At 54.0% G+C, this 27,782-nt stretch overlaps 1 protein-coding gene across 1 annotated transcript; it reads right to left on the minus strand.

The window, feature by feature from the left end:
- Positions 1-284: 284 nt before the first annotated feature.
- Positions 285-26,822, minus strand: ARAP1 (ArfGAP with RhoGAP domain, ankyrin repeat and PH domain 1). Its single transcript, XM_006870387.1, has 29 exons — positions 26,761-26,822; positions 25,973-26,103; positions 25,650-25,808; positions 25,280-25,349; positions 24,847-24,967; positions 24,223-24,425; positions 23,680-23,786; positions 22,161-22,360; positions 21,105-21,190; positions 18,195-18,369; positions 17,079-17,213; positions 14,882-15,017; positions 14,534-14,636; positions 13,497-13,692; positions 13,206-13,257; positions 12,955-13,118; positions 12,539-12,751; positions 12,106-12,211; positions 11,525-11,672; positions 11,350-11,436; positions 11,203-11,271; positions 10,861-10,978; positions 9,523-9,636; positions 9,202-9,347; positions 4,558-4,640; positions 3,832-3,882; positions 3,589-3,652; positions 2,308-2,457; positions 285-329 (listed from the first exon to the last, which is right to left on the minus strand). Exons 1-29 carry the CDS (start codon positions 26,770-26,772, stop codon positions 285-287), a joined length of 3,444 nt encoding a protein of 1,147 aa, XP_006870449.1. The 5' UTR covers positions 26,773-26,822.
- Positions 26,823-27,782: the final 960 nt, after the last annotated feature.

The raw sequence follows: 27,782 nt of genomic DNA on the forward strand, positions 1-27,782 counted from the left end.
CTGCTTACTCTGGGCCTAACTTTCCTCCTTTATAAACAGGTCAGTTATCATCAAATCGGTTCCAATTTGAAGCGACCCTAAGAAAAGAGTAGAATTGCCCCGTAAGGTTTCCAAGGCTCTAAATCTTTATGGAAACAGCCTGCTACATTTTTTCCTGCAGAAGAGCACTTAACCACTGCACCACCAGAGCTCCTTCATGAAGAGAAGATGGTGCATAGCATACAGGTGCTGATACATAGTAGGTGCTTGGTAAACAGCTATGCCCTCTTCCTAGAATTCCAGTCCTAGGCCTGTTCTAGCACGGTGCTGTTGTCCAGAATATCTCCAGACTAGAGGCAAATGGAGTACAGGTCCCATCTCACCCCTGGCGGCACTGAGACCCTCCAGACTCTTCTGGGACCAGCAATGCAAAGCTGCCTATGGCTGCCCCCTAGTGGCCCAGTGCAGATACTGCAGCCAATTCCTGAGTCCAGGCAGTGATACTGGCAGCTTGGAAGTGGGGAGTGGACAGTGTTGCATCCCTAGCCTCTTAGAGGACAGTCCCACCCCACCTACTCTTCGGGTCCTACGGATGGTCAGTCCAAGGTTCAAGTCAGCGAGAAATTCCAGTCCTGTTCTGACTGGAGGTGAAATGGAAAGATGTTTGATCTGTCACTCTGGCCAAGAGCAGCCCAGCCATGGAGGGACAAGAGGTGGCACATTCAAGGGACTTTTCCCCAGCCTGTGAAGGTGACCAGTGGAGCTCAGGCAACTCGTTCCAGTCTCCTGGCATTACCCCCCCCTCTGCCCAAAGACAGGAACCTAGGGTTCCATTCTGACAGGACTCTCCATGGAGCCCAATTCATAAGTCAGAGGTCATCTGGTCCATCCTCTGCCCTCTTGCCCAACCCCACTGGCTGAGGTCAGGGACAAGTGGTCAGTCAGTTTGCCTGCTGAGCCCCTGGAGAGAGGCCAGTAATGAGGCTCTATGCAGAGGTGGGAACATAGTGTCTGGCACCTTCCCAGGAAGTCCCAAAGCCAAGTCCGAGTAGCTCATTATCACCCCTGCTTGCCAAGGCCTGGTCTCCTGGAGACAGCCAGGCAGTGCCCAGCACGGGCAGCTTTCTGGTACACGACAGCACGCACCCCTGAAGGGGTATACAAGGCCCAGGGGACCTGGAGGCCTTTCATCCTAATTTAACTGAATACAGCTTCTATAATTCTGTGACCTCAGGTCTCCAGCAGTGGTGGCTGAGGGTCTGCCTGAGCCACCCACACTGACACACCTAGGCCCTGGCTCAGACTCAGACCAAAGCAGGGACTGGGGCTAGGATCCAGCTGGTACTGTCCTGATGGGAATCATGGTTGGTAATGAAGGGGGCTAGACTAGCATTCCCCACCCTGGCTGCAGAGGAGGATAAGGTTCTGCCAAGGTCAGGGAGAGTCAATAGCGCAGGCCCAGTGAGAATGGAACCTAGGTTCCCGGCTTTGGGGCACTAGGCACTCACTTCTGGGTCTCCAGACCACCCACCCCAAGATACCTGATCCCCTCAACCAATCACAGGCCTCAGCACCATGGGGTAAAATATACAGATATATTTATATTATCAAAAAGTGGGGAAGGGACATTGGGCAGCCTGGGCCCTCCCAGTCAGCCCAGTGAAGTGTAAGTGGGGGGAGAAGGAGCTGAAGCTCCAAAGTCCAACTCTTTGCCCTTTAGGAGCTCACCCAAGAGTTTCCCAACCCAGCTGACTGCTATTTCGGACCACCCACTGTTTGCTGTCCTGGAGTTCATGGCAGGGAGAGGGGGCTCCCTTCCAGAGAGGTTCCAGGTTTTCCAGAGTTCCTGATCTACAGTCATCTCTCCAGCTCCACAAACTCAGGGAGGGTGATCCTGGGGCTAGGTAGGCAGGCCAGAAGGACAAGCCCCTGGACAGAGCCTGTACGGTTCCTCCCCAGGTAGACCCTGCTGCCCCCTGGCCATCAGGGAATCCCAAGCTGAGTCAGGGCTGGGATGTGAGAGGAGTGGCTTCGTCATGCCCTCTACTGGCGGACACCAGGAGCCCAGGGTCTGAGGGCTGTCTGGACAGGAAAGCAGGCTTCACAGTAGCAGAGTCCCAGCACCAGGGGCTAACTTCTGTGCTCAGGTATTCCGAAGGAGCTGTGGGAAGACAGAATACCCAGATCCCATAAGCAGTTTGTGAAGGCTCAGGGGGCTCAGCCCTCTGAAGTTTCCAGAGCCACTTGCCATTCCCCGTGGTGGAGTGCTCAAATCAGCCAAAATGCCAGATCCTACCCTCCTAACCACAGGCATAGAGGTTCACTCACAGACAGGGGGTCCGAGGTAAAGGCGGCCACGCTCCGACGCATCTCATTCTCACTGCCACGCAGGGGTATCAGTGATACGCTGCCCAGCCGGACCTCAGGCACCACCCGAGACACACGTGAAGGTTCCGAGGGCCACACTAGGCCGTCATGCTGGGGCGCAGGGGAGAGGATGGGCGCTGGGCCAGTCTCTCAGTACCAGACCCACCCAGCCTTCTCAGAAATGCCTTCAAGCTCTGACCTGAGGTGACACCCTCAACTTTGATCTCCAACAATATGAGAAGCAGCTGTTAGGAGAACATGACTACATTCCTGGCAAAACATAGCCCAGTTATGATACTCAACAGCTCCCATCTGAGCATCCACCAAACAGCCTCCTTTCCAAAAGGCAGCAGGGAGAAAACATTTCGAGACAAGCAGGGCTGTGCTTCCTTTGATCAGAAACCCAGAACTGCAGAACACTCTATGTCCCCTTTAGATCCAGACCACCCAGAAGCTTTGGATAAAAGAACTTAGTCACAGTAAAGAACTCAGCCCAAGGTCGGGTACATTTTCTCTCCCCTTTCCCTAAACAATTTTGGAATCTCATTGAAAAACCTTAGGCCTTTTAAAAACCTAAGCCAGGCGCTCTGTCCTTCAGTCCATTGTCCCCTGACACCATATCTAGAATGAGCCTAGTCAGACTCAAGCCTGAATCCAACTCTGTGGGGACCCCATCTGCCCATTGGTCAAGTTCAGCCTCCTTGGCATGGCCTTGAAAGCTCTTCAAGATTTTACTCCGGACTCCCTGCACTCCTTGCTGCTTGCTTTAAGCTCCACAGAACAATCTGTAGTTCTCTTCCAAGTGTCATGCCTTTGCTTAAACTGTCCTCTCTGCCTAAAAGCTTTTCCCTACCTCTTTGCTTAATGAGGTCTCCCTCACCCCCAAAGACTCAGCCCCCCACTCCTACCCTCCACCAAGTCAGAGTCCCTGGGCTTCCCCATGCCCAGAGCACTGATTACATTAGACCACACTCTTAGGTCTGTTTTCCTCTCCATGTGGGGGGCACCCTGAAGGCAGGGCCTGGGTCTGCAGCCTCTCAGTCTTTTGTCTGTCTGGCTCAAGGCTAGATCAGAGGAGGCACCACGAAGGATTTATTGAGTGGATAATAAACAAATGATGTAAAAGTCAACTAAAAAATCTCTGTGAGGAGTGGATGGTGTGACTAGCGAAAACCCAAACACACCCATTGTTCCATAATGGAAGCCTACCCAGGACCCCACCCCGCAACCCACACCTGGTACCTGAACAAACAGGAAGGTGGCAAACCACTCCCGGAGCTCCATCTGCGTGTCACAGCACAGGTACCTGTGGGGTGGAGCACAGGTCTGGATGCTGCCAGGGACCCAACAGAGGAGGGACTCCTGCCCATCCCTCCAGCCCAGGGTCTTGGGACAGGCACTGGTCTGGGCAGTGATGGGACCCAGTCAAGGGGAACTTGTGACCCGCTCTCCTCAGCCCAGTCTCGGGGTGAGAACCTCGCTCACCACTGTTGCTTCTCGTGTTTCTCTGTTTCATGCACCACTGTAAAGCCCCAGCTGTAAAGGATGGGAGTGACAGGTCACCTGACAGCTTGCTGAGGCCTCAAAGCCCAAGTTCCCTAGACAGAACCCAGTAGCTGGGCTGGAGCCGGAGGCAGAGTGCAGGGCCTTCTCACCAGTACGGCACATCCGGACCACTGCCTCTTTCTCTTACAGTCCCCATTAGTTCCCCAGGCCCTTACTGCCCATCCAAGACCCATTCCAACTCCAAGCTTCACCTGACCTTAGGCCTACTCTAGTTCCAGAAAGTCACTCACAGCCAACCGACAAGAGGGAAAGTATCGAAAACCAAGTCTGCAGACTGCAATTAACACAAACGTGGCTGGGTTCCACTTTTCACTTTCTAAAAACCTACAGCCATCCTTTCAAACAGGTGTACCATTATTTTCCCTATCTTACGGATGCGGGAACTGAAGCACGGCAAGGTCCCAGAGCTAGGGGCTAGTCAAGTGACAGGATTTCAATCAGTGGCTCTCAAACTTCAGCGAGCATCAGGGATTGCCAGGTCCCACTTCCAGACTCACAGAGTCAGTAGGTCTGGGGTGGTACCTGGGAAATGTTTCTAATATGTCTCCCGGTGATACTGATGCTGCTGGTCTGGGGACCACACCTAGAATCACTGCACTAGAGGATACTGGCTCTTAGTCTCCCCTCGTCCCAAGTCCAGCTCACCAGGTGGGTGGCCGGAGTTTCTTCTTCACTCCTAGGTAGACTTTGAGGCTCTTGATGGGCCACTCCTTCTCAGGCCGGTGACTCTAGGGTAGGGGAGGTCAGAGGGAGTGTGATTTCAGATTTCCCTCCTCCCACTCCTAGCCCCAGCTCTGCATCCCAAACCAAGGCACCTCCTCCTGGAAGTCTTCCTGGCAAAGCCCTTCCTGCTCACCATCTAGCTTCCAGCCCCAGACACTCAGGCCTCCCTCCCTGGGGTGCCACCCCTTCCAGTAGCAGCACCAGACAGCCAACCCTCAGTTCCCAGCAGCCACTCCAGAGCTGTGAGTCCTGACCCCTCCTACATCAACGACATATCGAATCGGCCTGAATCAGATCACTGTGGAGCGAAAACTGTTGCATATAATCCTTGGGCACCCAGCTGGAACAAGCATGTGTGATTTGAGTGCCTTGCTTAGCTGCTTGAATTTACATTGCTCTCCAGTTATTCATTCTTTACTCGCCCACCCCACAGGAGCTCCAGGGTTGACTGTGTGAACACTGACGGTTGTGGTGGGGTCAGCAGTTACGTTTTGGTTCCACAAGAAGGTGACTAATACCTTACATGTTGAAGTAGAGTGGCCGGTCAGTAGACCAATGGAAGAAATTCCCAACGTCTAGGTTAGGAAGCAAGAGACCAATATACCGGGGAGGGGCACCAGATCACGGATGTGCTGGCCTCTGGCCCCGCCTCTGCATATGGGTCTGGGCTTGGGAGGAACATGTGGCATAGAGGCAGGGTGATGGGAGCAGTGACCCTACAGGAAGAGGTTGGTTGGAGGTCAAGTGAATGAGCCTTCTTCCTGCTCTAGGAGTCATGTGCTCCAAGTCCTCCCTTACACCCTGGAGCCAGCAGGGGTGCTAGGGTGAACAGCAGAGGAGGCCACACTTACAACCAAAACTGGGTTCAAGATTGAGCCACCCCCACCCTTTCCCCACCATTGCTTCCAGCCACCCCCAGGCATGGCTCCTGGGCAGGGGCTAAAATAGGGGACCAGGAGTATGCCCAAGGGACGTCAAAAGACTTTCAGGAATTGGTGGACATCCCTGGGATGTCATAAAAGAAGGGCTACCCAGGGAAGGCTGGGGTTTGGAGGCGCCATCACGGACTCTTTCACCTTGCTTCACTCTGTTGGAAGTTGCTGCTGTCCAAGCAATTCTGAACTCATGGCGACTGCCCCCAGGGAGTTTTCAAGGCTGTGACCTTTCTGAATCAAATTGCTAGGCCCTTACTTTTGAACTGTCAACCTTTCAGTTAGTAGTCCAGTGCTTAACCATCTGTGCCCCCCAGGGAAAGGAAGTTAGGTTGCTGATGTGGGAGAAACAAGGGTTAGGGAGACCTCAACAAGGAAGAGACCAGTGTGCAATCCAGGCAAAGGCAGGCAGAGAGCCATAAGAAACTCGGACTGCTGGCTAAAGAAATGGTGGGAAGGGGAAAGAAATCAGGCAATAGGCCTGGAAAACCCAAGGCTTAGGCCATGACAAGACAGACTAGGGAAAACCGGGCTGCAGGTATGGGATGAATCAGGCTAAGGGATGAAAAGTGGGCTGCGGACTTGGAAGAAATCAGACTGTAGGTGTGGAAGGACAGGAATGAGAAGCAAGGAATAAAGTGACCGCAGAGTGGAAGAACGGAGGCAGTGGGTGTGAGGAATGCAGGCTAAAGTCAGAGCTGAGGGAATTGAAGAATTTGAATCAGACTGTGGCTCCTAAGAATTTGAATAAACAAGGCCCAGCCTTCTACTTCCTCAGGCTCCAAGGGCATGCACATGATGGGAGTAAACAATCTCCTTTGATCCCCAAGAGCTTCATTTCTAATCAAATAGCATATGTCTCCAGCATCTCTGAGGTCACTAGCAGAGAAAGAAGTTCACCTTCAGCTCAAGGACCATCTGCCTAGAATATACCTTCCTCAGGTGTCTCAGGGTCTTTACATGAGAAGACACCTCCCCCACCACCAGGAGGCTTGGATGGTGACATGTTCTGAATTGTCTGGGATTGTCCCAACTTTAAATATCCTGCTGTCCTGTTGCCCATAAACCAAGAAGTATCAGAATTACTGTTACCTAAGGAGCTCTGGTAGCGTAATGATTAAGAATTGGGCTATGAACCTTAAGGTCAGCAGTTCGAAACCACTATCCGCTCCGCGTGAGAAAAGTGAGGCTTTCTGCTCCCGTAAAGATTTACAGCCTCGGAAACCCTGTAAGGGTCGCTATGAGTCGGAACCGACTCCATGGCACATAACCACCACCACCACTAGTAGGCAAAACACACTTTCCAGGGGCTCCTGTTGGGCCAGAGGCACTGTGCATCTCTGGGTTGTGGAGAACACCATTTACCTGGCACCACCAGCCCCACCTGGACTCCCAGTGTGGCGCTGCAGGTTAATGCGCTGGACTGCAAAGTTGGCTTGAACTACAAATGGCAGTTCAAGCTCATCAGCTGCTCCTCGGAAACTTTATAGAGGGTCATTATGGGTTGGAATCGATTTGACAACACATAATAACAACAACAACAAGCAGCCCCGCCATGCTTGAGTCCTGAGACTTCATTAAAAGGCTACAAAGCCTGGGCTCCAGTGCTAACAAACCTGGGTTTAAATCCTGGCTTATCCCTTAGAGATGGCCTTGGCAAAGTCACTCAAAGCCTGTTTTCTCACCTGTGAAATGGGGAGAATACCCTCCCGCATGGAACCACAGTGAGGATTCCATGAGCCAGTACAGGAAAGGCCTGGCACCATGACAGCACAGGATTGGCACCATGCCTGGCTAGACAGCAAAGGATTGGTTCCTTTCTCTAGTTCTTGCCTTCTCCCCTCCACACTGAGATGAGCACATCTGCCACCTTCCCTCCCCTCTGCACACACTGCTGGTCTTACTCTGCTTTCTGGGGCCAAACACCCCAGAGAGAGGGACTGGGGAGAACATCCCAGAACTAAGAGGGGGCTGACTAGAGAAGCAGGCAGGCTCCAAGGCCCAGGAGTCCAGATGTGATCTGAGAGGGAGGGGAGATAGGGAAGTATTCCTCATAAGGGTAAACAGAAGGCAAGTTACATTAAGAGAGGTATCATATGCAAAGATTAACCACGAGGTCAGCAGTTCAAACCCACCAGCTGCTCCTCAGGAGAAAGATGAAGCTGTTGCTCCTATAAAGATTTACAGTCTCTGGGACCCTATATACAGTCACTAGGACTCAGAATTGACTCAATGGCAGTGGGTTTGGGGTTTTAAGATGCAAAGAAAGTGAGGCGAGGGTCCTTGTCTTATCTGCCTTGCTCCGTCACTGCAGCCAGGCCTGTTCAGAAGTCCTCAGGAGACAGGAGGGGAAGGGAGGGACTGTACACACGGGCAGGGCAGCTGCAGGAGCTCAGACTAGACCACTGGACTTGGAGTCCTGGGCTCTGCTGCCCTCTCTGCAGGGGCCTCTTTGCCCTTAGGCCCCTGAGACCAGCTGGGGCCATCTCCCAGGCATAAGTCTCCCTCTAAGGACAGGGCAGTCCTGAAAGACGGATGGATAAGTTCGTCTTCCCCAGGGATGTACAAACAAGGGCTGGGCAGCCAGTCAGAGAGGCTGTAGACGGAACTCCTACCACAGGTGAGGAGTATCCCACAGGCCTCTGCGATCTCACCCTGGCATTGTAGGGTCAGGACACTACTGGAGATATTCTGATAGTCCTGTAGCACTCTCCGAGGTTAGAGAGACAGTGGCTCCAGGTTGAAAGGAGTTAAGGATGAGATCTCTAACTTAGACCTAGGTGGCCTCCACTGCTGGTTCCACAGCCGAGTCCCATGAAGCATTTCATTGGTGGGAACCATATCTTAGGGGCAGGGTACTGGGACAAGGGTAGGGATGACAAGCAGGAGCCTAGGCCCCAGACCCCAGAGTGGGAGGCCCTGGTGACTCACAGAGGGCAGGAAACCATGCCTGGAAGCAGCTGGGAGCCCTGGTCATGTCCCCGGGATCCCACCTGGCTCACTTGGAAGTCGACCCACAGCTACTCACAGTCTCAGGGGCCCCGCTCCATGGCCTCTGGCTCTGTTTGATAGAGGATGAGGGTTACGGAAGAAGGAGTCCCAGGTCCAGAGCCAGGACAGTGTGTGCAGTGGTGAATGGTGGGGCACGGTGGATATGTGCCAAAGACGGGGAGTGTACTGTGTGTTTCAGGATGGATGTGGCATGCATTCATAGTGGACATGGAGTGGGGACTAGGTGGGGTATATCCTGGAAAGTGACAAAGCATGCCAAGCCACAGCTCAGGGGTTGTCGCCATGAACCACGTTCTTGTGGGTACAGTGGCATAGTCCCAGGAGACAATGTATCAGGGGATATCAAAAAGTTTGTGGAAAATTTTCATTTTCTTGTAATTGCATTTGTCCACAAACTTTCTGAAACTCCCTGGTATTTGTGTGCTGTGATGGCATCTGGTGCCAAGACCTAGTGGGTCCACAGGGCACAGCACAGTGGCCACACAGGGCCATCCAGGGCCACAACAGAAGACTTAGGAGGATAGGTTTCTCCAGGATATTTCACCTGCAGGCCAATGGGGATGTGTGTGCATGGGTGTCTGAGCGCACAAAGGGGTGTGGGTACCCAGGATAGGCCACATACCCGGACCTCCTTGAAGAGCCGTAGGCAGCTGCTGTTGAGGATGAAGTAGCGATCATGGAAGCCACCAGAAGGCAGGCCCAGGCCCAGGAGGCTGCGGTCCTCACGGAACTTCATCATGCCATGCTTGGTGTCACCTACACGACTGGCTGGGGGTGGGGTGGGGGGGAGAGACTGGAGTGGACAGGGCTGCACCAATTGCTATCCACACATCCAGATGCTTTGGGCAGGGCTTCAGAATTGTCCCCAGCCCCTGTAGACGCCTGTCTGCTGAGTACTTCTGGTACCACCAGGTTCTGTACTGGCCCTGCAGACTCCACCTACCCAGGTACAGCATCATGGCTTCCATGGATTGGTACTTCTTCACCACCAGGTAGCTGTCTGTGCCCAGTCCGTGCAGAATAGGCAGCACCTTTTCTGCAAAATGCAGGGGGCGCTCTGGGGAGAGATCACACACACAGTCACAGAGACGATGTGATGATGGCCCGTCACACTACACACCCCCACAACATCCACTGTCACATCCACCCTCACTACTCCCCAGCAATACCACACACCAGCATCATCATGGCCACCTTTCCCATGCCTTGACCCAAACTGCTCAAACTCAACATGTTCAAAGCCAAGCCTGTGATCTTCCTGTGTCCCCAGTCAGGGCAAACGGCACCCTCACCCACCAGGCAGCTGAAGCCAGAAACAAACCTCTCCTTCATCTCACCTCCTACATCTCAAATCTCTGTTTCTGCCCACCTCCATGCTGTGAACATGGTCCAAGTTACTTACTATCTTCACCTTGGACCAGTGTGCTCTCATCCCCCATCTTCCCTACTTCCCTCCACCCTGCAGCAAAATCCCAATCTCTCCCCTGTTGTGACCCTCCAATAGCCTTGCAGTGTTGTTAAGGCCCTGCACAGCCCTTTCTACCTCTATCTCCAGTTCCACCCCATCTCTGCTCTTTAATTCAAGCGCCCTGAAAGATGTGCCCATATTTTCCTACTGCCTAGGAGCACTAATCCCTCTTCTTCACTCAGCAGCCCCAAGTCTTCCTTAAATTCTAGCTCTGGGGATCTTAAATCGGAGGCCCTGTTATAAGCTCCAGGGGCACTATGAACCTTTCCTTCACAGCAGCTGTAGTTGTATGTTTACTGGTGTGATCCAGATTAACATCCCTATCTCAGGTCGGACTGGAACCTTCATGAGAACAGGGATTGATTGTATGCTTGTATCCCCAGCCCAGAGCCTGGCACTCAACACATAATGGTTCAAAAAAATTGAACAGATACACCCTCATTTTCCACTATCATCAAGACCATGCTTCATCATAAAATGCATGATCACAATCACTCCCCAACCTTCACCACTATATTCAGCTCACACCACCATCACCCTCACCCACTATCTACCACCATCCAACACCACCACCCATGACCCTGGTGTCACAACTCCATTATCAAACTCAGTACCATCTTCCTTTGAAGCAATGCCATTCTCATTGTCACATCTTCACAGCAAACGCCATCTACCCCCTTTATTATCCTCTTATCAGCCACATTACTGTCACCACCATCACTGACATCACAGCTTTGGTCAGAGTGGAAGTCATCATTAAACCCTCCTCTTCCCCACCACCATGTCCTGCACCAACTCCAGTGGGTTACTCACCTGCCTCCTCTCTCTCGTTGACCTCAAAGCAGGTCCAATAGTCCTTCTCCCTAATGCCCACATTCCTACGGTCCAGGATCTCCAGGGTGAGCTCCTCAGCTGTCATGGATGCTGGAACCTGCAGAGACCAAGGAAGGGGAAGATCTGCCATAACCCTGCCACGTGATTCAGTGCTTAAGCCCAGCCCCTCAGGGTCCTCTGGAGTCCTACGGTGTCTCTGAGTGGTCCTGATCAGTTGGGTGGGGAGAAAGGGAAAATAAAAGTTCCAAACCCCAGATTCTCCTTGAGACAGATGCCCTCCATCTATCTGTGCCTTCCCCAGCCTTGGTTCCTGTCCCCCACCTTAATATGTTGTTCTGTCTCCGCTGCCTTTTCCTCCAGGTACACGGTGCAGATGAAGTCACCAGCATGCTGTGGGGAGACAGGGATCAGCTGGAGGCCTTGGGAGCAGCACATGGGCACCCCACTACCCTAGGCCTAGGCCTTCACCTGGGTCCCACTGGCAGTGCCAGCTACACGCATTTTCACAATGGCAGTGATCTCCTCCCGCTGTTTCCTCAGCTCCTCCTCGTCCACCTGAGGAGGAAAAAGGGACAGGGTTGGATGGTCACTGTCACCCTGGAACCTCAGTCCTGCCCTCCCTGCCCACTGGCTGGGGACGCACATTAAACACCACCACATAGTGGCTGATGAGGTCTTCTACCACACGGCCAGCCTTGTAGTCCTGTCCATCTGTCTGGAAAAGCGTGGGCCCAAATACAATAGCCAGGTTGTGCGTGTTCATCTGGTTCGTGTCTGAGAAGCACTGGACGCTGGACAAGGTAGGGGGTAGGCTTTGAGGAGTCTGGTCCAGAACATTGCCCCTAGACCTTTCCAATTTCTGACAGGTCCAAGACTGGCCACTGGAGTGAGGCCAAGGAAGGTCCTAGTCAGAGTGGACCACTAACTGAGGCAAAAGGGCAGTCTTTCTGGTTTTGTCTTCAGTCCCGGCAAGGAGTAGGGCAGGGAAGTTGGGAAGCATGCCAGGTACCTTAGCCCCAAGCGGAAACCTCCTCTACTTTCCCGCCCTGTAGGAAGGAAGTTTCAAGACAATGAATCCAAGATCAGAGTAGACCCAGCCAGTAAGTCAGTGCTCAGATCCAAGGTCTACCTAGTTCTCAGGGGAGGGAAGAGCAGCATGCCAGGCTGAAAGAGGACTCTTCTCCACATAGTCCCCCAGAGCCTCATAATGGGACCGCTTCTCACCAGTACAGGTGGCTGATAAGGGCCTTCACAGTCGCACGGTTGACTGGGGGCAGCTGTGCCAGAAGCTCTTGGTACCTAGAGACTTTATCCTCCTCATCCTCCATCTCTGGGTCAGGGGAGAAAGACCAGTCAGGAACCACACTGTAACCACCAGCCCTGTCCCACGCTCTGGCTGCTCTGCCTCTCATGTTCAGTGAAAGTTCCCCTGCCGCTCTCCAAGTCACAGCAGGTCAGACACAGCAAGGGTAGGGACTCTCTACTGGGGGCCCTAGTTCTGTGCAGGAGAGACAACGGAATGAGAAGCAGCGAAGGGGGACGGTGCTGGCATCCATCTGCTGGGGATTGCCTGGCTCAAATGCATGACCCAGAAGGGGAGGGAATCCTGATGTCTGAGGGGACTATAAACCAGGAGGGCATGGGCTGCAGGGTCCACCTGAGGCCTCCAGCCAGGCTAGGCGCTGAACACGAGTAAAGAGCCCATCTGGCAGGTCCCGCAGGAAGCGCTTGAGTGCCGACGAAACATCGTCCACATGCTGTTCGCCCTCCTTGAGGCGCACAGAGCGTGCATCCTGCCGCAGGCTCTCCAGGAGTCGCTGGGTCTTTGAAGTCTGTCCACACTTGCGGTAGATGCCCTCGGAGGTCAGGCCTGGGAATGTACAGGGCTAAGCTTGGGAGCAGGGCCAAAAATGTGGGCAGAAGGCATTGCCCAGCTTGGGGTGAGGACACTGCTTTCAGAGGGATCCTGGGAACCTGGAGACTTAGATTCTGGAGCAGATGGTAAAGGTCTCCCTGAGAGAGGTGGAATCTACGTCCCGGGGGCAGGGCCATCACACCTGGGGAAGGACTCACCACACTGAGTGATGTAGTCCACACAGCGGTAGATTATCACAGGGATGTCTGAGTCCCCAAGTTGCTGCTCTGACAGAGTGTCTCCCAAACTTGCTGCTGCTTTCTGGATGGCCCCCAGCCAGCCCATGAAGTCCAGCCGCCGCTCCCCCTGGATGTACAGCGTCCTGGGCCAGGGTAGTAAGTCACCACAGGGCTGCCTCAGCTCCACCCTCCTCCAGCTTCTAGAGCCCCTTGACGAGGCCGTGGCTCACCTCCTTCGCTCCACCAGCACCAGCACCTGGTTCTCGCTGTCCCCTTGGATGGCTGTGGAGGAGCCGGACCAGGGTAAGGCCCAGACCTTGTTCACAGTCCCCAACCTGCTCCCCTCATGAGGTTCTGGGCACACAGACTCCTGGGACCCACCCACCAACATATGTGGTCATTGAGAAGCACCCAAGGGACAGAGGAGAGCAGGAAAGGGCAGGCTGGCTCCTTCTGGCTAGGCTGGGATAGAGTACAGACTTCCAGAGAGGGGCTAGGGGTCTGGGTCTGGCTCCACGTACAAAGCTCCTGCAGTTTTCGTAGCTGCAGCGGCTCCTCACAGGGTCCCTCTGGAAAGATGGCGTGAAGCTGGGAGCCAATGAGAGAGAACCAGCCCTCCTGGGTCCGTTGTAGGCTCAAGCCAGCTTTGTAGGGTAGGCGTCCAAGTCGGTCAAAATCCCTGGACAGAAGCTCCTCAGCCAGAGGTGGTGCAAATGCCTGGGGAGGAGGATGGGAGAGGGGAGGAGGACAGAGAAGAATGCTTCAGCCACCACACCCCAGCTCCTGAGCCTCTGGCTGAGTGCTCTCTTTCCCACCTGGCAGTCCCCTCTTCTCTTGCCTCAGGGTAGAACCCAGCACAGTGGACCCTGCCCCACTGCTATCTGGTGAGAGCTCTATCCTTCCTCTACACATCCCTTAGATGTGTCCTCCTCTGGAAACCTTTCCAGAAGCCATCAAGAGTGCCCGATTTCTGGGCCACCACAGCCCCCAAATATCCTTGACCTCTGCTGTAGCATAGCGTACACTGTTATTGCTGTCTAGCCCTCATCTGTCTATCCATCAGCTCAGGAGCTACTGAGGGACAGAGGCCAGGACTCCTTCATCAGAGTCCCCAGGGTTCTGAAAACTGGTCCTCTCAGAGGTGGAACAATATGGACAAGGAACAAGAGTCAGGGTTTCTGACTCTCATCCCTAGGGCAGAGCTTTCCTCTGCAGCCTCTCTGCCTCTTCCCTCCAGCCCTTGCTTATAAAATCCTTCAGGGGCAAAGGGCTCACTCTCTCTGAAGGCAGCGTTATTCATCCCAAGATGGCTGTGACCCTCACTCATTAGTAAACGTTTATTATGTGAGTTTAAAGCCTACAGACCTTCTTCCCAGAGCTAAGTCTCCTGCTCCAGGACTCCAGATGAGGTCAGATCCTTGGCCTGAGAAGCCCACTGTGTGTATGCTGCCCTCCACCCAGTCCCTGCTCTATCAGATGGGGGAGTACCGGTCACGAGGCTTTACCACCCTAGACCCTTCAGGTTTTCCCCAAGCCCCACCTGTTAACGCAGACCCACCTTAGCAATGCACTTGACCCATTCACGAGCCAGCTCCGCACTTTCCAGTCCAAATAGGTACAGCCGCTCTCCCTCCGTGTAAACCTCAAAGGTGTGCTCAAAGCTGTAGATACAAGGCTAGAACTCAAGGCCATACTGTCCACCCCTATCACACTGCCCTCTTGCCTGCACTTCCCATGGCTATCTAAGAGGTAGTGGGAAAGCTCTGAGCTGGGGCCTGCTTCAGCTCTTGTACAGACCTAGCTTGCTATGATCCTAGGGATGGCCTACCCTCTCTGGGTCTGTATCCCTGCCTCCTAAATGTGGGCATGGGCCTTTCAGCTTGGGATTCTGCCCAGAGATGCTCACCCGTGTGTATCAGGAGGGGGCACTGCCAGGCACACAATCTCACTGGCCCGAATCTCCCCGTTGGGTGCCACTGTTCGCTCATTCTCGTAGTAGCTCAGGATTCCGTCGCTAAGGACACACCAGCGTCGGCTGAACTCTGAGGATAAGTTGAGGAGGGAAGCCATGTTGAAGCCTACCCTCTACCCTCACCAGAAAACCACCTCTGCATCCTTCCTGGTCCCTCACATCCCACCTGAGACCCTACGCCCTCTTCATTCTAATGAGCAAATGCCCCCCAAATCCATCTTCTTCTCTGCAGCCCACGACCATAACCCAACCCACACATCATCCTGTCTCCAGGACTCTGCAGTGGCCTCCTCACTAGTCTCCCAGCCGCCACCATCTCCCAAGATTCAAGTCTTCAAGTTAAAATTGAGACTGAAATTTTTTCTCCATGCAAAATGCTCCTGTGACTTCCCTTTGCCCTCAAGACAAAGCCTGGCACTTGAGACCCTGCACAGGTCTGCTCCATTCCCTCTTCAGTCACCTCTGACCACTCCAGGGCACACCCACTCTCCCAGCTGTTGTTGACTCTGTTCCCTCCACCAGCACCCTTGTCTGTGTTTTTCTTATTCTTCATGGCCAATCCAATGCCCCAGGAAGCCTTCCATGGCCCTCTCTGGGCCTCTCCCACTTTGGGCAGCAGTACTCACAGCTCTGTACCCTGCCTCCTACCATAGTGGCTCTGAAGAGACTGATAAGATCTCATAACAGAAACAGAAATGGCAATCTGGACCAGAAAAAGAATAGAACATCCAGGCCATGCACTGAGCTTCACACCGGCTCAGAGCTTCCTGGCACCCAAGGCAAAAATCATGACTCAGATGGTTACATTAATGACATTATGAGGCAGGAGGTAAACCAGGGGCAGCACCCCAGGGACAGTGAACAATGCCCTTGACAATGCTCCCATGGTGGACACACCACCTCTCATCCTGCCTATGAGGGTATGACGCTGCCCTCTGTGGGCCTTCCTCCAAGGCTGGGCTCCCTCCAGGAAGGCCAACACTACAGACATCTGCCATGTGCCCACTGTGGACTGTTCCAGGTTCTGGGCTACAGGAAGACCAAGAGGAGCTCATATTCTAGTGGGGTGCAGAGGATCAACGGGTATGCACAGACAAACCAATGTCAGATTAGTAGTGTGAAGGAGAAGTAGGGTAAGGAGAGAGGGTACTAGGTGCTGCTTTGGATAAGGTGGTCAGGAAGTGAGACCTGACTGAAGTGAGGGACTAACCATACTGTTATTTGGGGAAAAGCATTTGGGGCAGAGGGAAGAGCAAGTGTACACGTCCTGGTGGAAGTGGTTACAGCATGTCTGCAAAGGAGCAAGGAGGCTGGGAAGCTGGAGCAGAGCGAACGAGGGGAGACAATGGGGCAAGGAGGCAGCTGTGTGGTCACGTGGTATGTGGTAAGAATTAGAACTTCGGGTTCTACCCAGAGTTAAGGAGCACTAGAGGGCCGAGATCAGGGGAGGCATGAGTTATAAGCATAGTCCTCAAACTTCTTATCATCCCCAGGTCCCTGATAACAGATGCCAAGCACAGGGTTCAAATCCAGTTGTTGCTGAAGTGTTATCAGGCTGGTTCTGACTCATAGTGACTCTGTATAGAGTTTCCAAGGAATGGCTGGTGGATTTGAACTGCCAACCTTATAGTCAGCAGTCCAGTGCTCATCCTACAGTGCCACACCGGGATTTTCCACATCCAATAAAGGTTCCATAAAGCCTTCATTAATCTACAGGAAACACTGTAATGACCTGTCCTGACGTGTCAGGGGCCCTGCCCCACCCTGAGTTAGTCCATTTATTGAGCACCTACTGTATACTAGAGGAGCCCTGGTAGGATAGTGGATTACGAGCTGGCTGCTAACTGCAAGGCCAGCAGTTAGTATCTCCCAGTTCCTCCACGGGAGAAAGATAAGGCTTTCTGCTTCCATAAAGATGTACAGCCTTGGAACTCTTATGCAAAGTCGCTATGAGTCAGAACTGACTCAGTGACACATAACCACCACCGCCACCACCATGTATATATACCAGGACTATTTCCACAAAGCCCTCCAAGGGGACTCTGCCACTTTGGAGGGTCCACCCGCCTTGGCTAGCCCTGTAGCCATGCCAGATGTCATGGTCCAGGGTGGGGTCTGGCCCAGCACCCACCTTCCCGGGCACGACGATCTTGCAGTAGCTTGCCAGCAGAAGCGGTCTTGTAGAGGAAGCCGCTGTGGCTCACAGTGGGCAGGACAACTGAGTACTGCTTCTCCAGGGGCCTCAATGAGTCCAGGCGAGGTACCTCTGTGGAGCGGGAGGACGGAGCAGCTGGTCATGCCTGCCTTACCTAGGCTGGCCACCCAGGCTTCTAGTCCCCAGCCCCAGCTCCCTGACCAGTACCCTCAACCACTCACAGCTACCTCCAAGGGTTTGCCTAACACCATTTCCATCTGTGGATATTCCACCCCATCCCAAGACTCAACCCTAGTACTTGCCCTTCCAAAAATCCTCCCTGATTCCCCAGTCCACCCAATTCTTCCTGTTGGAGGCAAAGGGCCACGCACACTAGGATGAAGATACTAAGTCCTGGACTGAGGGGGCCTCCCAGATGATCAGAAGCTCACAGAAGCATCCTGGCTCCCAGCAGTCAGCAATGAGGCGGTCCTGCCCTCCCAAGCCCAAGCCAGCTGGGTGGTCTCCTGTGTCTCCCCGGACACCTGGGCTCACTCCAACCCCGCGCGCCCTACCCACCCGTGGCCCCAAGCCCAGAGCCACAGCCATGGAGCTCCACCCTTAGTCCTGGGATATGGCCCCAGAGGCCAGGCCTGGCTGAAACCAGCACCACTCACTCTCCTCACCCACCCTGAAAATGGGAGCCAACAGGGCCCCAGTCTGCAATTGAGTTCCACCCCAGGTAGAGCAGTGGATAGGGCTGCTGAGATGGGTCACCCCACACACAGGGAATCACCACCCCACCCCACACAGCAACACAGACACATTCTGCACAGGTACAAACACCTCCGCCCTCATATCCCCAGGTGCAAGAAAGCATTCCCAGGAGCTCAGAGATGCTGGCACAGGGACACCACCCAGGGTTATCCACACTGCAAGTCAGAAAGGGACACCAAATGTGACAATATCTCTAACACACCCACAGTAGTCACTGCTACCATGGTATCAGGGACCCTCACAGAGCTGCAACTCCAGCTTTAGAACAGCATGTAAACCAGCCGCTGACTCAGGGGGCCCCATTCCCTGTCATGGGCAGTCCCACTGGCCACTCACCTGTGCTCCGGTTATTCCGAAGGAATTCCATCTGCAGTGTCTGCCCTGCCTGCTCAGCAAGATCCAGGGGTGTGGGGGCCTCAGGGTCTCCTGAGAAGCAGCTGACCCCAGCCCCACAGCCCAGGAGCGCCTGGGTCTCAGCCAGGTCTGCGGTGGTGACTGTGGCACAGAGGGCCTGAGGGGAGGGGAAGAGAGTGAAGGGGCAGCAGACAATGGGGGAGAGGGGGAGGAGAGGCTGGGGAAGAGGAAGGGGCCACCCAGGTCTGTGGGGGCCTATCCTCAAGCAGAGAGAGAACAGGGAGGAAGACAAACAGGGATGAGGAGGAAGAGAAAGGTCCAGGGGATGGAGGGTGGTCAGGAGCTGTCTAGCAGAGGCTGGGGTCCCAGCTGCCCAGGCCTCATCTCTGCTGCTGACCCCAAGAGCGCTGCCCAGCCAGCTCTCCAGAAGATCTCAAACTCCTTCTGCCTTGTGGAGGGGTGGGGGGTGGGGGCTTTGTAGCTAATTCCTCCCACATTTGAATTCCTTGCTGCTTGCCCAGTCCTTTCAGCCAATGGGAGCCACCGCCCTCCTGGCTGGCGGGCTAGACTGGGCTGTACTGGGCCAGGGGCTGGAGGCTTGGGTTCTTGGGAGGTGGAGGCCTGCTCCCCACTGGGGTTCTAGCTGGAGGGAGCCTTCTTGGGTGGAGTTGTTTGGGGGTGGGGCTGAAGGCTTGGCCAGGGGTCATAAATGGCATCCCCCTGCCTCCAGAACAGGCCCAGTTAGATCAGGGCCCAAGGCTTGGCTCCTCGCCTGTCAAGGCCTGGGGCCCTCCTCGTGAGGTGAGGGGGGTAGGGTGGGGTGGGTCAGAGCAGCCCAGCTGGTTTTCATGAGCCTGACAGGAAATAGCATCTCCATTGAGTTCACTCCTTTTGGCAGGACTCAGAAGCAGCAAGACAGGGTGCAGGAGACAGAAGAATCAGGAATGATGGGGAGGCGGGGAGAAGGGGAGTATGGAAGAGGCAGACAGATGCTGGGGGTGTGGTCTTGGCCCAGAGGTTAGGCCTGGCTCTTTCCTACTCTGTCCCTCTATTCTTTGAGCCTCAGTTTCCCCACATGCCAACACTCTGAGCTGGTGGAAGGGATGTGTTCAGATGGGGTAAAAAACAGGGTTGGCAGGCAAGAAAAGAGGTCCCAACCAGTGGTTTCAAGGATCCCTGACTGTGAGGGACAAAGGGGGCTGTTTCAGGGGCCCCAGAGGCACAGTGCCCTGACCTTGTCCAGCTCCTCCTGGTTGCCAAAGAGCGGGTGGTAGCGGCGGTACTTGCCCTCACGATACTTGGCTTGCAAGTGGTGCCGTCGGGCACCAGGGCTGCTGCTGGGCTGCAGGGCCTCACTGGGGGGCACATTTGCTGCCCAGAATCTGTTCCCAGCACCATTGCCCAGCTGTAAGAAAAGCTACAGACATGGACAAGAGGTTAGAGGAACAATCTATGACCAAGAGCCTGTGCCAGGCAAAATCTTGGTTTCTGAGGTGTCAGGCAAGGGACTGGAAGAGCCAAGCCATCAGCCCACTTTCCCAATGAGGGGCAGCTTGGCCTGGAGTGGTCCTGGGTGCTCCTCCCACCAGCCCTGGACTCAGCTCAGTGACAAGACAAAGGCAGACAGTCTGACAGGTGGTTACCCCAGGCCTGGCGCCTGGTTGGGGGATGGGGAGGGAGGCTTGCTGTTGCTCTACCCAGTCCCACATCTGGAACTCTGAATTCCTGAAGCTATCACAGCTGGGGAGTGTTCTGTCAGCCAACGGGGTAGACTGGGATGTTCTGGAAACATTTCCTGTCCCTGACATTCCTCTCTGGAAGAGGTGGGGACAGATTCTTGGGGAGCCCAAGGGTCTAACATTTGGGGAACTGGCTTATTCATTCATTCATTGTACAGATTGCTTTTTCCATAACCATTTCCTGAGCCCCCCACTTTGCCTCTTTGTCACACCCTGTGCAGGATGCTGGGGTAAGAGCAGAGAACAAAGGAGGTCTAGCCCTGCCTTCTGCTTTGCCCTTGACTCACTCTGACCTTGGGCCAAGCCATTTTCTCTCTCTGGGGCTCTATGTCCTCATCTGTAAACTGGGAATTCTAATTGTAATTCACAAACTTGTTCTGCTGGGCAATTATTGTAAGCAAATCCCCTAGCACTTAACAGAGTGAGAACCTAGGCAATGAAGGTGATACCCAAACTGCTCTGAAGTCTGAAGTCTGATGGGTCCAGCAGGAATGCCCTTGTAGGTTCCTGGGTCCAGATTCCTATCACATGTTCTTCCTGTAATTACCACACATACTGGTAACTGGAAACCCAAGTATTCAAGCATAAGTGCATATGTATTTGTGTATCCTAAAATGCATCTACTGAAAAACACCTGTGAGTACACATGAAATGAAGGAAGGATAAGAGGTCCTGAGGGGTATACAAGGAAGGGGAGAAGGTTGTAGGCCAGACAGGAAGTGGGAGGGCCCAATACGGATTTGCGAGGAAACTGCAGACAGATGACAGACCTGTCTAGTGCCTCAGTTTCTATATCTCTACAATGAGATGGGAGTTGGACTTTGGATAAAGAGTCAGCAAATTCTTGTCAGAAAGGGCCAAACAATAAATATTCGAGGCTTTGCAGGACACACAAGGAGGCTTCAAAAAGCTCATGGAAAATACACTTGAAAGATAATGGAATTTTAAATGAACATTTTTTTTTTTAACAACCCTTTATAATTGTAAAATCATTGCAGGCCACTTTGCCAACTACCAAAAATCAGCTTTTCCAAAATCCCCAACCACTAGATTATCCCCAAAGTCTCTAGCTAGGGGCTATGGATTTGGAAGACCTAGGTAGCAGCTGAATGGGGCAAATCTCAGGTACAGGTAGCAATTGGGGAGAGCTTACCTGAATGAGTGTTTCTGTCCACACCTTCCTGTCCATCTTCAGGCTCCGCACCTTGGAGATGGCAGCGCCCAGGCCACGGTGTTCCCCTGCAGACAAAGGGCCAGACTTGGGGTTTGTTCTAGGCCTTCCAATACCCCCAGAGCCCATCCAGGGACAGATAGGACCCATGCTGCAGCTCCATGCCTGGACCTCCACCTTTTACAAAACCCAGCCAGGCACTCCTGTGCCACAGGACTGAGCCCCATCAGGTTCAAACCAGGTGGGCAGCAGACCCTCCGTGGTTCCTAACAGACCTGCCGGGGCCACCGCACATGCACATTTGTCTATGAGCTCACTCTCACTCACTCACACCCACCCACCCACTAGAGTAATCTCTTTAAAATGCAAATCCCCTTCACTTCAAATCCCTGCTTTACACTTCCCAGTAGCTCCCCAGAACTAGAACTAAATTCCTTACCTGCCTCCTCCTGCTCTCTCTGATCTCTTCTCAAGCCAAGACTCCCAGCATCTCCTCAACCCTCCACCTCTCCTCCATCTAATAGCCATGCTCAGTCCTGCCTCAGGGCCTTTGCACTCACTGGGCTTTTTCTCCACCTCTGCATGACTGGCTCCATGCTATTCAAATGTCACTTCTCAAAGAGTGTTTCCCCGGACAAGCAGCCATTTCCCCCTATCCCTCACAAGACAAGACACCAGCTCCCACTCTGTAGGCCAGTCCCTCCTACTTCACTTCCCGACTCTTCTGATGTGACAGAGGCACTGGGCCACAATAGGCCTGGATTGAAATACAGACTCATTCATTTTCCAGGAGACCCCAACAAGGCACTCTTGCTCTGTGCCTCAGTTTCCCTACTCATAATGTGGGAAATGGAATGTTGTGAAAGGAGGACTGACAGTTAATCACAGTGGGAAAGGCTTAGCATACAGGAGGAACTTTATGAGGAATGGTGGCTCTTCTGATAACTGTCTTCACTTCCAGCCAGACAGGCCACCTGCCCTCCTAACAAACTATCCCTGTCATGTTACCCTGCCCACCCCCCCCAAACACACACACACCTGCACAGCGCTTGCAGATGACAACACAGAGGTTGATGGAGGCCCAGTCAGGTTGGGCAGCTCCACAGTCGGCACAGAACCTGTTGTGGGCGGCAGCCCAGATGCGTTCAGCCACCTCTGAAGTGGACAAGGCTTCAGCAATGGCTCCCTGCATGGCCTCTAGCCACTGTTCCTTCTCCAGCTCTGACTCAGCCAAGAAGCTGGGGACACAAGAGTGGCGGGGCTGGTGGGAAAGGACTCAAGAGGGATTTGGGGGCAGCACAAGGATAAAGTGGTGGGGAGAGACAAGGTGTTGAGAGCTTGTGATCAGAAGAGGAAGGTATCATGGGTCTGGTGGGAAGGCCATCACAAACAGGAGCAGCGATAGTCAAAATCCTGAGAAATGTATGGGAGCTAGGGGGTCAGGGGAGGCTGAGGAACTCTGACCCAGCCCAGGGAGTAGAGAAGGCTTCTGGGAGGAAATGATACCTGTGCTAGGGCTTGACTGGTAAGGAGGACACACCAAGTGGAGAGGTGGAAGGGAGTTCTGGACAGAGGGAACAGAATGTGTAAAAGAGCAGAGTCATAAAAGACAAGGCTGAAGGGCTTCCAATGGGCAGCCAAGGGTGAAGAAGCAGGAACCCTGGACCATAGAGTCCACAGCCCTGGGCCAAAATGGTATAGGGGCAAATGCATGGGAAAACACTGAGGTGAGAGATGTGATGGAGGCAAGACAAGTGTAGTGCTGGGTCTGCACAGGACTGAGTAGGAGAAGCAGGACCTCCATGGATAGAATGGGGCCTGGGAGGGGCAGTGAGCCGGGGAGGGAGTCAAGAGGGGGAAATGTCCACACAGTTGTTAGACACGCAGGTTTTGAGCTTAGAAGAAAAATCTTGCTGGAGACAGCTATCTGGGCTAGGATGGTGGAGATGCTGACGTTACACTGAGCAGTTACTACATACTGTCAAACAACAGCTTTACAAAGATTACTGTGTTCTGACTTCACAGAGTAGGAAACTAAAGTACAGGGAGGCTAAGTGATTTGTCCAGGTTACCCAGTTGGTAAATGGTGGACCCAGGACTTGAACCCATGTGGCACTGCATATGCCTCAGAGGGGGTAGCTGAAGGCCTGCCAGTGGGTAAGGCCTGCCAGGGAGATGGCAGAGGACAGAGACAGATGCTCATGAGGGACAGCAGAGATCAGAAGCCGCCTACAGGACATGGAATCTTGGAGGCTCAGGAGCATCCAGACCAGGTCCCACAAAGCCGGGAGTAGTGGCATTTGATGACGAGGGCACTTCTGAGGTAGTCGGGGCAGGCAGGAGCAGGGGAACACCTGGTACAGAAAGTCAGTATGGATGACTTTGAGAGGTGAGGCAGGAAAGGGGGCATGGAGTGAGACGTCTTAGAGCGGGAGGTCAGAGCAGGTATGTGTGAATGTGAAGAACCAGTCAGATGGAACAGGGCTGTGAAGAGAGTTATGCCAGCAGGAAATGTGGGAGTGGGAGAGGATGCAGATGTGTGGAGGGTAGGACTAACCTGAAGATGCGGTAGGGTGTAGTGAGGTCAAAGCTGCGCCGGTCCACTTCCTTCACGTTGCCCACACTCATGTCGATGAAGGTGATACCAATGCCCAGGTGGTATTCCTGGACGATAAGTGGGGAGGGGTGAGAGAAGTAAAGGTGGGGTTTGGAGGGGGCAGGATTCAAGGTTGGGAGCAGGTGGAGGTGGTACCTAGGAACTAGAAAGAACCCAGGAAGGAGATAGGGGCAGGCTCAGGAATCTGACCATGTACATGGGCCTGGACTCATGGACCACAGAGGCAGTGGGTATGAGGCCAGAGATGGGGAGAGGGGTCAATGTTCAGGGACCAGGTAGGAGACAGGGTCAGAATCAGTGGTGAGAAGTAGGCAGACAAGGGGCTGGGTTTAGTACAAGGAGGGGAAGAGGGAAAGGGAAAAGGGCCTAAACCCAGGGTGTGCACACAGTGGGGATGAGGGGCCAGGTGGGCAAAGGGCAGGGTGGAGGAAACAGGTCAATAAGAAGGAGAGGGGATTTGGTGACCAGTGGACCCCTTCACACCTCCAGATTCTTGTACAGCTGCACTTTGTCCCCGACCACGGCCACATACAGTTTACTCTTGAAGCCACGTAGCTCCAGGCTGCCGGAGCGGTCAGGTGGCTCTGGGCTCAGAACTCCCAGTGGACAGGCGCTAGACAGCCGGGCCCGGGCACGCTGGTCAGCCACAGCCTGCTGCAGGGCCTGAATCCACTCCTTCCGCTCAGCTGTGAGCAAAAGACAGGCAGTGAGCCTGAGCTCTGACTAGAAGTCCTTCAGGGTCCCCTGGCCCCAGGCTTCTTGGGCAACACCTCCATCAGGAAGCCCACCCAGACTGACCCCACCTATTACTCTTCCTGAGTTCCCCCAACTTGGACAAGCTCAACTCCAGTCCCAGTGGAGCCACGTACACTGGGCAAGTCATTTCACTACTCTGAGCCTGGTTTTCAAGGGCTCAGGGATTGTCTCAAGTACACAGCCTGTCAGAGGATGTGCCCCTCTCCCCCCACCTCAGAGCCAGAACTCTGTTTTGGGTGTGCAGGGAGGGTGTTGGGAAGGGACAGATGCATTCTGGTTCCCTTCTCTCTCCTCTGGCCACACTGCCAGTTCTTCTCTCCCTCCATAATCCTCCCCTCCCTCGCTCCCCACCATCACTCTCCGCCCGGAAGACAAAAGTCCGGTTATTAGTGATCACTTCCAACTTCTGGTCCCCAATGGCAGCCACGCGGGAGATGCAGGCCACAGGGACGAAGCGCTTGGAGTAAGCATCCTAGGGAACAAGAGTAGGGTTTTAGCGGAGGTGCGGGGATAAGGCCTCCAGAGCCCCAGTCCCTCCAGCTCCCCTCAACCTCCGTTGAAATGAAGGTTTGCAGCCCTATTTCTCTCAGGTGGTTACAGGCAGCTCCAACGCTGACCTGACCATGATCTGCCATTGGCCAAGGGGCTGGGAAGACACAGTTCAAGGAGTCAGACTGGGAGAGTCATCGGGACTCATCAATGGAAGGACTCTACCAGGATCCAGGTTTGGGGGGTCAGTGTAGGGCTAGGCTCAGGTCAGGCCAGGGACCAAAGTGGGTCTCACCTTGTTACTATCAAAGTATTGTAGGTACTCAGCATCCAGTCTCACCCATCGCTTCTGATAGATATAAGATCTAAACAAAGGGAAGGCAGAGCAGAGGACTGCGGGTGAGGGGAGAGGGTCCAGGATCACCCCCGCCCCCTCTGACAGCCACACATGGGTCCAGAACATTCAGGTCAAGGCAGAGATAATTCTAAATGGTCCCCCAACTGAAGTCAGACATAAAGTCTGGCTTTCAAATTCAAGCACAGTTATATTCTGCCTGGATGGAGACCTGGTTCCTCCAGTTTTTGGAGCCATGATATATATCAGTACTCTGGGTATTGCCCACCCCCATGCAGACCACCAGCAGGACCCAACAGGCTTCACTCACCCCTGTGGTGGGTTCTTGTCCAGCCAGCCAGCCTTGATGACTGGTGTGATGGGGGTGGGACCCCCAGGCAGCCCGTCCATGGAGTGTGGCAGGAGCTCAGGAATCAGGGGACCACTGGGCAGGTGCGGTAAGCTCAGGCTGCCAGTGTGCCACCCACCACTAGGGGAAAAGGAGAGAGAATTAGGGTACGGTGGGGAGGAGGGGGTGGGAGTGTGCCTGGTCATTCTAGGGACCAGGGCAGGGACTCCCATGGAGTAGGGGTCGAGGAGATGGGAGGGCAGTGACTGGGCTGGGTGGGTCACACAGAAAGAGTGAATACTCACTTGGGGACACCTTCATAAGCGTGCTCATCCTCATCCTCATCCCCTTGTTCGTCCCCTGACAGCTCCTCCCCCTCACTCAGCAGACTGGCCACTCTCACTGCCCGTGGGACTTGGCTCAGTGGGGGTTCCTCCTGTCCCCCCAAAACCAGCTCAGCGTCACGTTTCCCCTCAAGTCCCAGATCACACTCCCTCTGTCCATTCCATCTCCAACCCAGACAACTCAGCACTTCTATGTCTGTTTCCTCACATACCTCCCGCCCCACCAGCATTGAAGGCCACACAGTGATACCCCCACCCCCCAGAGAGACAGGACCCCAGGGACTGAGGGTATCAGTGGCTGACACATACGTAGGACAGAGATAAAAAGAAAGACAAAGGTGTCAAGAAAGGGACTCAGGATAGAGACAAGACACGCAGAGAAATGGTGACATAGGAAAACAAAAAGTGAAACAGGGACATTCAACCAGAGAGATGGACAGACACTTTCAGACAGATGTGCTTAAAACACAGGGGAAGGGCATACACAACCAGCCACAGGCCAGAGCTCCCAGATCCCCAGGGTAGAGTTCTGGGGTTATACTTGACCCCTGACCTCTATTTGACCAGACAGTGAAGATGGAAGGGGAGCCCTCCTAGGAAACAGCTGCCCACATTGGTGGCCATCAGCACGGGGGCCCTGGAGTAACCCCTGAGCCCCCAGGATCTGAAAAGGAGCTGGGTAGCCCTCTCTTCCTCTCAATAGGCAGAGAGACAGACCAAACCCCTAACCACTGTCCTGTCTGCCCCACCTTTGTGGTCATCACGCTGGCTGGGGCCCTAGGCCCCTCCTCTGGGACCTCATCATAGTCAGAGTCATCTGGAAGAGATGGTGGTGATGAGAGACATAAGACACAAGGAGCCTAGCTTCCTCTCCAGAGGCTCCTCAGCCTGTTTCACAAAGGCCACCCCCAGACCAAGAAAGCTCCCCACCCCCACCCTAGCCTGACTTTCAAATAAAGGCAGAGGGGACAGGAAGTGCTATTTATACCCTCAGGCCTTGTGGTCAGCACTAAGGGGCAGCCAGAGAGAGGAGAGGCAGACTACCAGAGGGAGGTCTGACTTTGAGGAGGAGGGGGCTAGGATTGCCTAAAAAAGCAAAAATAATCAGAGAAACAAGAAATGTAGACAACCCCAGGAAAAGAAAACCACAACAATGGAAAATATTTCTAGACTAGTCTCTGGTTCTCTCAGAAAGCCTGCCATGCCAGTCAATAGGTCAAGCAGATGATACCACCTCCATCTGGAGGATGAAGAAAATGATGTTCAGAGAGGTTGAGTGACTTGCCCAGGGCCCTACGGTGGGCTGGTGGCAGAGCCTGGCTCAGGTGTGGACCAGTGACTCAGTCTTGGGGCCTGGCAGAGAGGCAATCTGATCCTTTCACATTCTACCGGGGACTCCCCTGAGGAAGCATTCGGAGCCCTGTCCCCTCGCAGGCTGCAGTACTCACCAAACTCCAGAAGCAGGTGTCGTGGCTTCGGGGGGATTTCTGGGAGGCTGGGAGGTGGAGATCGGGGCTGAGGTGGCCCCCGAGAGAGGGTGAATAGGGGCTCCTCAGGCTCTCGCTGGGGAGGGTGTGACAGTGATTGGACTCCTAACTCCTCGTCCTGGGAAGGAAGGCTAGAAACAGAACAAAAGTTGGGTGCCAAGGGGTTGGTTAGCTCAGTGTGGCAGAGTCACTGGGTCAGCTCACCTGAGCTCCAGCAAAAGTCCTGCAGATAGCAGCCCTCCAACACACAGCCCGTACTCCCCACCCAACACCCTCCCTAACTC

This window comes from Chrysochloris asiatica, unplaced genomic scaffold (genome assembly GCF_000296735.1).
Source record: "Chrysochloris asiatica unplaced genomic scaffold, ChrAsi1.0 scaffold00140, whole genome shotgun sequence".
Lineage (NCBI taxonomy): Eukaryota > Metazoa > Chordata > Mammalia > Afrosoricida > Chrysochloridae > Chrysochloris > Chrysochloris asiatica.

What these genes read in the sequence shown, in the direction of transcription:
- ARAP1 (XM_006870387.1), bottom strand. An exon ending in CATCTGCAAGCGCTGTGCAG is followed by an intron (nt 21,191 to 22,160) that starts GTGTGTGTGTGT and finishes CTTTGTCTGCAG; the next exon opens with GGGAACACCGTGGCCTGGGC. An exon ending in AGCCTGGCTGGAGGCCTCAG is followed by an intron (nt 12,212 to 12,538) that starts GTGGACCCTGCA and finishes CCCCTGACCCAG; the next exon opens with AGATGGAGGATGAGGAGGAT.